This window comes from Pipistrellus kuhlii, unplaced genomic scaffold (genome assembly GCF_014108245.1).
Source record: "Pipistrellus kuhlii isolate mPipKuh1 unplaced genomic scaffold, mPipKuh1.p scaffold_m20_p_71, whole genome shotgun sequence".
NCBI classification, from domain to species: Eukaryota; Metazoa; Chordata; class Mammalia; order Chiroptera; family Vespertilionidae; genus Pipistrellus; species Pipistrellus kuhlii.
Window position 1 is genome coordinate 992604 of NW_023425575.1, and position 11835 is coordinate 1004438.

Below are 11835 nucleotides of genomic sequence, written 5' to 3' on the forward strand. Positions count from 1 at the left end.
GCAGCTGATCAACGTCTCTCTCTCATCGATGTTTCCGTCTAGCCCTTTCCCTTCCTCTCTGTAAAAAATCAACAAAATATATATTTAATAAAATAATAAATATTAAAAAAAGAATTATACAGAAATGTTTGTACTTGCTTCATTAACAATAACCAAATATTTATTAAAATAGACATGATGGTGATATATTCAAAGATATGAATATCCACCAGAGCCCTAGCTAGTTTGGCTCTGGATAGAGCATAGGCCTGCATAACAAAGGCTCCTGGGATCAATTCCAGTCAAAAGCAGATATCTTGGTTGAAGACTCCTTCCCATCCTGGGCCATAGTCACAGCTGTTGCAGGAGACAACCAAGCGATGTGTTTCTTTCACATCAATATTTCTCTCTGTCTTTCCCTATCTCTTCCACTCTCCAAAAAATTCAACGGAAAAATATCCTTGAGTGAAGATTAACACAAAAAGAATATTTATAAAAAATAAAATAAAGGATGAGCCAAAAATGGTTTTGCTGTGGATAGAGCACTGGACTTCGGATTGAAGGGTCCCCAGTTCGATTAGGTAAGGGCATGTACCTTGGTTGAAGGCACAACCTGGGTGGGGGGGTGTGTAGGAGGCAGCTGACCACTGTTTCTCTCTCATTGATGATTCTAACTCTCTATTCCTCTCCTTTCCTCTCTGTAAATATCAATAAAATATATTTAAAAATGATTTACACTCTTTCTCTCCGAGCAGGCGGCGGCGGCGCAGGGGCGTCTAGCCATGGCCAAAATTAAGGCTCGGGACCTTCGTGGCAAGAAGAAGGAGGAGCTGCTCAAACAGCTGGACGACTTGAAGGTGGAGCTGTCCCAGCTGCGCGTAGCCAAAGGGACAGGCGGCGCAGCTTCCAAGCTTTCCAAGATCCGAGTTGTTCGCAAGTCTATCGCCCGTGTTCTTACCGTCATCAACCAGACTCAGAAAGAGAACCTCAGGAAATTCTACAAGGGCAAGAAGTACAAGCTCCTGGACCTGCGGCCCAAGAAAACCCGCGCCATGCGCCGCCGGCTCAACAAGCATGAGGAGAACCTCAAGACCAAGAAGCAGCAGCGGAAGGAGCGGCTGTACCCCCTCCGGAAGTACGTGGTCAAGGCCTGAGCATCGGCATCAATAAAGCACAATCTGGCTGTTAAAAAATAAATAAATAAATAAAAATAAAAAATAAATGATTTACAAATATATCTTTTAAATATCTCCAACAATTTATAAAATAATAATTAAAGCTGAAAAATACTTAGAAAAAGCCTACTTCTTTATTAAGGTCAGCAAACAGATTAAATGAGGTCAAGAAACAACTACAGTCACAGATATGATCAGTCATTATTCAGTGTAATGATGGTTTGAGCAAGTCTCATCTCAGTGACATTCAATGTAACAATCAATGAAGAACTTTCACCCAAAACATCTGGAATTCTTATTGGGTCACAGAAACCAATTACCAGCCTAAAGACACTTTTTCTTTTTCTCTTTGTTTTGCTGCCAGAGCACTAATGGCTCTGATGGGGAAAATATCACATGATACAGGAAACTACAAAACCTCCTGATTATAATCAATGATAATGACTGCTCCATAGATGATAAACATTCCTGGAGTCCTTCTGATGTTATGCAAACAGCTCCTGTAGTCCTTTCATTAAAAAAAATTTCTGGGTGCAGGTTTAGATGAGGGTCATTCCATCTAACAGGCTGCAGACTGGGCAAACAAAAATTAACTCAGTGTTTCTGCAGTGAATGGGTTGCTTCTCAGTGCAATGGTCCTCCAACCAGTGACTATCACCCATGGCATTGAAGGCTTTAGGACAAATGGCCCTCTGCAAAACCTAGGCAGGAGGTTCCCTTCAAATGTCAGTATCCCCTGAACACGAGAAAAAAAATTCACATTGCTTCCAGATATACTTGAGGTTCTCACAGCTACCCCCCCTTTCGAGTGATCTGTATGTCTCAAAGCATCCATCTTTAAAGACTGCATTTACAAGGCTTTTCTCATATATGAACTCTCTGATGATTACGAAGACCAGTCCTATGTGTAAAAGATTTCCCACATTCACTGCACTTGTAAATTGTTTCTGCTGTATGAACTCTCTGATGACTGTGAAGGTGAGTACTAGTGGTAAAAGATTTCTCACACACATTGCATTTGTAAGGCTTTTCTCCTGTGTGAACTCTCTCATGACGACGAAAGTGACTGCTAGTGGTAAAAGATTTCCCACAATCACTGCATTCATAAGGTTTCTCTCCTGTGTGCACTCTCTGATGATTATTAAGTTTAGACTGAGTGATAAAAGATTTTCCACATTCATTGCACTCATATGGCCTTTCTCTAGTGTGCACTGTATGATGATATCGGAGACCAACACTACGTCTAAAAGACTTTCCACATTCACTACATTTATAAGGCTTTTCTCCAGTGTGAATGCTCTGATGACTACGAAGGTAGCTGTTAGTGATAAAAGATTTTCCACATTCACTGCATTTATAAGGATTTTCACCTGTATGAAGTCTCTGATGTTTGTGAAGAACAGGCCTATTTGTAAAAGATTTCCCACAGTCACTGCATTCATAAGGCTTTTCTCCTGTATGAAGTCTCTGATGCCAATGAAGGAAAGTGCTCTGGGTGAAAGATTTCCCACATTCACTGCATTTATAAGGCTTTTCACCTGTATGAATTCTCTGATGTCTACGAAGGACAGACCTGTGTGAAAAAGATTTTCCACAGTAACTGCATTCATAAGGCTTTTCTCCTGTGTGAACTCTCTGATGATTATGAAGTTCAAACTGAGTGATAAAAGATTTTCCACATTCACTGCACTCATAAGGCCTTTCTCCAGAGTGTACTCTCTGATGATAATGGAGACCACTGCTACTTGTAAAAGATTTTCCACATTCACAACATTTATAAGGCTTTTCTCCAGTGTGAACTCTCTGATGACAATGAAGGGCAGTGCTCTGGCTAAAAGATTTTCCACATTCACTGCATTTATAAGGCTTATTTCCAGTGTGAAAACTTTGATGATAACGAAAGCCACAGCTACTCTTAAAAGATTTCCCACATTCACTACATTTATAAGGCTTTTCTCCAGTGTGAACTCTCTGATGACAATGAAGGGCAATGCTCTGGCTAAAAGATGTCCCACATTCACTACATTTATAAGGCTTTTCTCCAGTCTGAAGTCCCTGATGATGATGATGATTACTGTTGCCTGAATCTTCCTCAAATTTTTTTCTGGTGTAAAAATCTTTTCTGCTTTGAAACATCAAACCACCCTTGGAAATATCATTTGGCCTGTCCATGATCTGATCAGCCTTTAGGAGGAGATGTCCTGACCAGCAAAGTGTGCCCTGCCCAACCTCCCCACAGGTAACATGATTCTGGAACACATTGAAATTGCAGATCTTTGCAAGTGACATCCTCTCCACACCCCTAATGAAAGTGTACTCTCTCACATGCTGCTGCTGAAATTTGGCACTGAAATAAAATTGTTTTGCACATGCCCCACACCTCAGCTGTATCTGTCCATGTTGTGTTCCCTGCAGCTCAGTCAAGTGGAAAATCCTTCTCAAGACTAGTCCACAGCTCTCACAGGGGTGGTTCTTCTGTGAAGTCAAGGCTATCTTGGGATTCCTTGCTTGTGAGACTCTTACAGAATCGTTCTGTTCCATCAGTACCTCCACATTCTCTGTTCCACAGCAGCAACCTGAACAAAGGGAAACGCTGGTGAAATACATGTTGATGTTATGAAATCAGATTATTTTTGCGAAAACTGCTACCCTGTCATAACTAGGCATGATTCCATAGGATGATTTTTTAATATATATATATATATATATATATTTTATTGATTTTTTACAGAGAAGAGAGAGAGATAGAGAGTTAGAAACATCGATGAGCGAGAATCATCAATCAGCTGCCTCTTGCACAGCCCCCACTGGGGATGTGCCCACAACCAAGGTACATGCCCTTGACTGGAATCAAACCCGGGACCTTTCAGTCCGCAGGCCAATGCTCTATCCACTAAGCCAAACTGGTTTTGGCCATAAGATAATTTTTGACACAAGTGAGTTGAACTCTTAGGAAACAGCTGTTAAACATTAGCTGGCCTCCAAGGTCAGTCAATGGTGAAAATCTCACCAAAACAGGAACAAAAGCTTAGTCTGGGAAACAAAGAAGACAAGAAGGCTTTACTCATTGTTCCTCCACAAATGGCTTGTTTTAGAACCTTTCATGCTGGGGACCTGCGTCTCTGTAGAACAATTTGCATTTGCTGAAAGCCATACAACACAATTGTATTGAAGCATAGGATGTTTAAGGTCAATATAATACGTCTGCACGCCAAGGCTCTGCAGGCATGGACCTAGGTTGGTTTGTAGTAAAGAGGGACCGGTGAAAGACGTAGAGGGGCAAGGTCTAGAGAGGTTAAAGTTATCTGAGGGTATGAAATCTGAGTAGAATTGGTCATTATTACACCTGAGGAGCACGCAAACTGTCAACAATCAGACAGTAGAAGCAAAATTACTTGAGGAATGGGTCATGGAAACAAAATAGTTTTGGAAATGGGTTCTTAGTTATGACTTTAACAAAGCCCTGGTGTCAAAACCTTCCCAACGAGACTTCACCAAGGCAAGACCGTTTCTGGGTGCACTTTGTTCTTCATAAAGTCATGTTTCTTCTGTGATGCACAAATAATTCTTCCCCATGAATCCCAACTGAGTTGATCATGGGAGTTAGATGATATAAATCCAAAAGAAAACACCAAATAGATGTATGGGGAGCACTGTTATAGAACTACAAAGCACAACAGAGATCATGCAGAAAAAAAATCTATGGGAGTGACATCAGCAAGATGTCAGAACAAGTAGGCATCTCGCCATGAACAAAAACAACTACAGGGGTTAAGAGTACAATGAAACCCTGACCGCTTTTTCTCAATGGTTGGAGCGTTTGGGCTCCATACTGAAGGGTTGAGGGTTTGATTCCTTGTCAAGGTTACATTCCTAGGCTGAGGTTAGCTCCCTGCCCCACCTGGTCAGTGCAAGCGTTAACCATCAATGTTCCCCACTCTCTTCCTGCTCCCTCCTTTCCACTCTTTCTGAAATGTACCATGGTACATGTACACACACACACACACACACACACACACACACACACACCCGTGAGGATTAAAAAAAAAAAAAGGAGTGGCCGAAGCCGGTTTGGCTCAGTGGTAGAGCGTCAGTCTGCGGACTGAAAGGTCCCAGGTTCGATTCCGGTCAAGGGCATGTACGTTGGTTGCGGGCACATCCCGGGTAGGGGGTGTGCAAGAGGCAGCTGGTCGATGTTTCTCTCTCATCGACGTTTCTAGCTCTCTATCTCTCTCCCTTCCTCTCTGTAAAAGATCAATAAAATATATTAAAAAAAAAAAAAAAGAGTGTAATTAAAACGAAAAGAATTCAGTAGAGACAAAAAAAAAAAAGGGGGGGGGGTGAATTACAAAGAGATGACCAGAGTGGGTTACCAAACATATTTAGCCAGTGTCAATGTGGGTGCCCTGTCCAGAGGACATGGGATGGTCAAGGCCAATCTGAGCTTGGGAATCCCAATCAGAGTGTTCAAGGCTAATTTGCTATACACAGTCCCAAAAGCAAGGACACAGCAAGCTATACAAGTCACTGTGCAGGCGAGCATTTCTATAACCCAAAGACTAATGTCACTAATTCCAAGAGGCCTCATTGGTCTAAGTCCATATAAAGTATGTTACTGAGCAGGCAGTACACACCTGCTTGGTTATATTTCTACATGGGAGGACAGAGAACACTCTGGGAGATGGGGACTGATAAATCACAAAGCCAAGCCCAGGTCACTGGTAAAGTGAGGGTCTTACCCAGCGAGGATACAAGTTCAAAGTTCTCCAGCATCACATTCAGGTACAGACTTCTCTGACCCTCATCAAGGAGGCTCCATTCCTCCCTGGAGAAGTACAGGGCAATGTCCTCAAAGGTCGCACCAACCTGTCAGAATAGAGACAATTAAAATCTGGGCTGCCTCTCTAAGAACATTCACTCCTACTCCTTACACACCATCCCTATCCTTAACCTCCTCCAGGGCACTTGATTAGTGTGAATACCATTCCTAATGCCAGTGCAGGCTGCTTTTTCATACAGTCCCATTACTCACCAGAATTGCCCTCAGCAGAGCAGCTGGGCTGGGTGGGAAGGTTGGGGGCGGGAAGAGAGCAATGCCATTTAAGCTCTGGGCAATGCCTGCAGGGCCCCAGTTTTCCCGCTAAGAAACACCACTGCAGTCTCCTAGATCATGCCTCCCAGACAAAGCCAAGCGTGGGTTTATGCTTCACCTTTATGTCCCAGGGGACCATCAGCTCACACTTCCTCCAGATATGCACACCACTGGGTAATGTTTATCCCCTTCCCATCTTCAGTCCCCTGGTTTACCCCCTTAGCTCTGCCTCCTTCCTCCTCCAATACCACTGGATTTCGCTGGACTCCCCCCATGAAATTGGCAAATGGCATCCACTGAGATCTTGTTTACCAGTGGCATCCAAGACTACCTCTGGCCTCTGATGGACCGCACATCCGGGAAAAAAAAAACACAAAAAAAACCCACAACTATTGAGTCGGTGACGTCCAACCTGGAGGGTCAGATCTGCCCCTCAATCCTCACAGCCACACCCTGGGAACCTCAGATTCCAGTCACCCCTGTCCTCTCTGCCCCGCACTGGCTGTGGCGTTAGAAGCTACAACACTCCGCGGAGACCGGTTTGGCTCAATGGATAGAGCATTGGCTCGGGGACTGAAGGGTCCCGGGTTCGATTCCGGTCAAGGGCATGTACCTTGGTTGCGGGCATATCCCCAGTAGGGGGTGTGCAAGAGGCAGCTGATCAATGACTCTCTCATCATCATCGATGTTTCTAACTTTCTATCTCTCTTCCTTCCTCTCTGTACAAAATCAGTAAAATATATAAAAAAAAAAAAAAAAAAAAAAAGATTGCCCAGAGAATTGCAACAAATGATTTTTAAAAAGAAGAAAAAAAAAGTTACAACACTCCTGTGTCCCTCCTTCTTCCTCACGGTCCTCCACGCGGGACTGAGCTGCAGGACGGACAAATGCCCCTCAGTCTTAGTTGTTCTGTTTCAGGAGGCGGTGGGGCCTGGGGGACAGGAACTCACCTCAGCGAAGCTCCTCAGCGCGGGCGCCGCCATCGCGCTCTGTGGGCCGAGCGGGGCGGGGGCGGCGGGAGCGGAAGCCGCGGCAGGAATGGCGGGGCCTGTGAGCTGTGAGCACCACGGGAGGCTCCCCGTTGCTGGGAGGTGTGGAACACCGCTGTGCACCTTCTCCACAGGAGCTTAGACTTGGAAAACCTGATCGCCTCAGAAATCCGAGAACGGAAGATCCGGCCAGGAGGCTTCCGGTCCCGCCCTACGGAAATGACCAAACGGAAACGCCTTCTCCGGGGCCTCCATTGGATCAGTCTGGCGGCATCCGATGCGTGCCCTTCTGGGTAATGTAGTTTCTCCTCTCCAAGGCCAGGATCCTGTATTTGTCAGTTGAATCTAGGACTGGATTTAAGGGCTGATTGCCCAAGGACACACCTGGTATACTAAATGTTCTCTAGCACCTTCAGGGGAGGTGCAAAAACGAATGCATTTCTGGGAAATAGCTCCCCATAAATTCCTCCATAATATACAAACAACAGTGAGGTACAATGACAAAATTATGTAATATCTATTATATTTAAAGATGTATCTAGCCAAAACCAGTTTGGCTTAGTGTACAGAGCATGGAACTGTGGCCTGAAATGTGCTGGTTTCAATTATGGTCAAGGGCATGTACCTTGGTTGCCTGCACACCCCCGGTGTGCAGGAGGCAGCTGATTGATGTTTCTCTCTCATCGATGTTCCTAACTATCTCTCTCTCCCTTCCTCTCTGTAAAAAGTCAATAAAAATATATATAAAGATCTATCTATATAAGATGTCAATATGCTAAGTGTCAAACTAATTGGGTAATGACATCCAGTAGTAACACCTGGCTTCCTATCCCTGACAACAGCTCACATCAGGTCAAAACACATTATTCTGTAACCAAATGTTTGCAAAGCATTTTTCTGTGCTGCATCTCATTTGATCCTCACAGAAGTCCTGGAGTAGGTAGATAGCACACTAGGTAGACAGAAAACGTAGATTTAGTAAGCTTTAGACAGAAAATGTAGATTTAGTAAGCTTAGAAAGTTGACCTGACTGAAAAGAAGTATGAATTGGTGGATGGATCTTGAAAATGACTTCAGATTTTCCCACTGCATAGAATATTGTCAAGCACTGTTACAGTTAAATAATTTACCCTTTGAGCTGAAACCGTTTTTTGGCTCAGTGGATAGCATGTCAGCCTGCAGACTGAAGGATTCCAGTCAAGGGCATGTAACTTGGTTGAGGGCACATCCCCAGTAGGCATTGTGCAGGAGGCAGCTGATCAATGTTTCCCTCTCATTGATGTTTCTAACTCTCTATCTCTCTCCCTTCCTCTCTGTAAAAAATCAATAAAATGTATTTTTTAAAAATATTTTACCCTTTGTTCTGCCTGTGTGACCTACAATAATAACATGCTTCTTGTTGATGTTTTCTTATGTAATGCTAACAATTACCCGAAAGAGAATTTGGGCTGGAAAATGTTGAGCTACATCAGACACCAGATTTAATTACAAACATTTATTCTATATATATAAAAGGCTAAGCAGACTTGCCCATCAGTGATGTATATAAAGCTCTTGCTAGTGCCAATCACACGCGTGTTTTTCAGTCTGTCATTGTGGATCATGAATTTGGTTTTTTGACATTCTGAAGCTGAAAGAAAGCAGCAGCGGTGCATGGAATAAGAATGGCAATTAAATTTGATAATAATAATAGTGAATGTTTCTGATTCTGCCCCTCTCTCTTCCTTTCTGTAAAAATTTATTAAAAAATAAAAACCAACAACAACAACAAAAAATAAAACATGCACTTCTGCTGGGAATCAATTACAGCATGGAATAATTACAAGACTTTCACTAAAAGGTTGGTGTAGCTTGGGCATCTCAACAAGGGTGAGTCACATATGTACTTTACCTTTGAAAAGGATAAATGGCACTTCTCCCAAACCTGAATAGGATTGTTTTGTGTGTTGTTTTTTTTAAATATATTTTATTGATTTTTTTTACAGAGAGGGAGAGAGAGGGATAGAGTTAGAAACATCGATGAGAGGGAATCATCGATCAGCTGAGTCTTGCACACTCCCCACTGGGGATGTTCCTGCAACCAAAGTACATGCCCTTGACAGGAATAGAACCGGGACCCTTCAGTCTGCAGGCCGACTGCTCTATCCACTGAGCCAAACCGGTTTCGGCCTGAATAGGATTAACTGGCAGATAGCTGAAGGCATTTTACTGCATCCTGTTGGCAAAACACCTGAACATATCTGTAGCCTTTTCCCTAATCTCACAATATCCTTTGATACCCTACCCTTTAAATTATTATCTCCACCTTGCCTTAGGACAAACTGTGTTGAATAAAAGCATGGGTCCTTGGTCATGGTAAGATCCTCTGACCCCCGGGCCTTTCAAAGTTATCTTTCCTCCTTGGACTCTTTGATAGAATACTGAACCGCAGTCCCTTTCTCCAGAATGCTGTACCTTTTTTTTTTTTTTTAATATATATTTTATTGATTTTTTACAGAGAGAAAGAGAGAGGGATAGAGAGTTAGAAACATTGATGAGAGAGAAACATTAATCAGCAGCCTCATACACACCCCATACCGGGGATGTGCCCACAACCAAGGTACATGCCCTTGACCAGAATCGAACCTGGCACCTTTCAGTCCGCAGGCCAATGCTCAGTCCACTGAGCCAAACTTGTTTCGGCTGAACCCTTTTTAAAAAAATATATTTTTTTATTGATTTTTTACAGAGAGGGAAGGAGAGAGATAGAGAGCTAGAAACATCGATGAGAAAGAAACATCGACCAGCTGCCTCCTGCACACCCCCCACCGGGGATGTGCCCGCAACCAGGTACATGCCCTTGACCGGAATCAAGCCTGGGACCTTTCATTCCGAAGACCGACGCTCTACCACTGAGCCACACCGGTTTCGGCTGAACCCTTTTTTTAAGGCTGGGAAAAGAACTCTGGCAGACTTCATAGAAAAACCAGCCTGGGCAAGCAGTATCTGAGAAGCAAAATTAACCGCATAGAAAAATATGTGTTCTGTATGAAATAAGCAGTTAATATGTAAAATATACAAGGTACTCAAAAGAATCTTTAACCAAAAAATAGTTAATAAACAGGACAGGATGTAGAGACAATTTTTCTAACAGTACATACACTATTTGGGGGGGGGGGGGGGAAGCTGAAACTGGTTTGGCTCAGTGGATAGAGTGTCAGCCTACAGACTGAAAGCTCCCGGGTTTGATTCCAGTCCAGGGCATATACCTTGGTTGTGGGCACATCCCCGCTGGGGGAGTGTGCGTGAGGCAGCTGATTGATATTTCTCTGATTGATGTTTCTAACTCTCCGTCTCCCTTCCTCTCTATAATAAATCAATGAAAAATATATATTTTTAAAGTATATACACATGACTGATAGGAATATAGCAAATGCTCTCGTCACTGATCAAGGTGGAATCCCTCAGGCTTCTTGCAACACTACCAATCACAAGTCCTTCCCTTTGAAGGTAGTACAGTGGGGAGTATTGGGACTTCCGGAATAGAAGGGAGCAGTGGAAAAAGATCAACCCTCCCTAGGACTCAGGAAACTGGAAAGTCAAGTAGAACCACAGTCTACAAGGGAGGACAGAGCACATCCTGGAAAATAGAGCCTATGAAATTGCAAAGCCAAGTCCAAGTCACTGAAGAGAGTGAGGATCATACCCAGGGAAGATAGAAGTCCAAATTCTCCAGCATCACATTTAGGTACAGCTGTCTCTAACCTCATCAAGGAGGCTCTATTTATCCATGGAGAAGTAAAGGGCAATGTCCTCAAAGGTCGCATCAACCTGTCAGATTCTATTTTTTAAAACTATTTTACTGATTTTTTTACAGAGAGGAAGAAGGATAGAGAGTTAGAAACATTGATAAAAGAGAATCATCGATCAGCTGGCTCTTGCACACCCCCCACCGGGTGTGTGCCCACAACCAAGGTACATCTCTTTGACTGGAATCGAACCTGGGACCTTTCAGTCTGCAGGCTGACACTCTGTCCACTGAGCCAAACTGGTTCCAGTAAACCAAAAATATCAGATTTTAGACAAGAGCTATTTCTCTGAGAACCAGCTTGGTCTGCACCCTGTCTAATCTGGGACCCCCTCGAAGGATGTAGTACTGCCAGTTTATAAGAGTAGGGCATAAACTGGCAGTTCGACTTCCTCTTGCAATCTGGGACTGCTGGCTCCAGCCACTCTCCTGCCTACATGCCTGCCTGATTGCCCCTAACCACTCTGCCTGCAGGCCTGCTAACCCCCAACTGCCCATCAGCCCCAGCCTGCTCACCCCTAAATGCCTCCCATTGACAGCCTGGTCACCTGCAACTGCCCCTGTGCCACCCAGCTCATCCCCAACTGCGCCCTCTGTTGGCCTGCTTGCTCCCATCTTCCCTCCCAACTGGCCTGACTGCCCCAACTGCCCCTTGCTGGCCTGCTCGCTCTAAATTTCCCGCCTCCTCCGCCCCGCGCCCCCCCCCCCCATCCTGATCACCTACAACTGACCCCTACTTACAGCCTACTTGCCCCAAATTGGCCCAACTACTGGTCTGTTTCACCCCAACAGCCCATCCTCCCACGAGCCTTA

At 44.0% G+C, this 11835-nt stretch overlaps 2 protein-coding genes across 4 annotated transcripts in view; one reads left to right on the plus strand and one right to left on the minus strand.

Moving 5' to 3' along the window:
- Nucleotides 1–708: 708 nt before the first annotated feature.
- Nucleotides 709–1164, plus strand: LOC118710243 (60S ribosomal protein L35-like). Its single transcript, XM_036422723.2, has one exon. It carries the CDS (start codon nt 762–764, stop codon nt 1131–1133), a length of 372 nt encoding a protein of 123 aa, XP_036278616.1. The 5' UTR covers nt 709–761; the 3' UTR covers nt 1134–1164.
- A 718-nt stretch (nt 1165–1882) lies between these two features.
- LOC123651687 (zinc finger protein 271-like) overlaps nt 1883–11835 on the minus strand; it is a 49108-nt gene continuing 39155 nt past the window's right edge. For all 3 annotated transcript variants that reach the window (XM_045575962.1, XM_045575961.1, XM_045575963.1), the window contains exon 4: nt 1883–3023. In XM_045575962.1, coding sequence (XP_045431918.1) covers nt 2019–3023 — 1005 coding nt within the window. In that variant the 3' untranslated portion in view covers nt 1883–2018. The remainder of the gene's footprint in view (nt 3024–11835) is intronic.

What these genes read in the sequence shown, in the direction of transcription:
- LOC118710243 (XM_036422723.2), top strand. Translation starts at nt 762, where the DNA reads ATGGCCAAAATTAAGGCTCGGGACCTTCGTGGCAAGAAGAAGGAGGAG.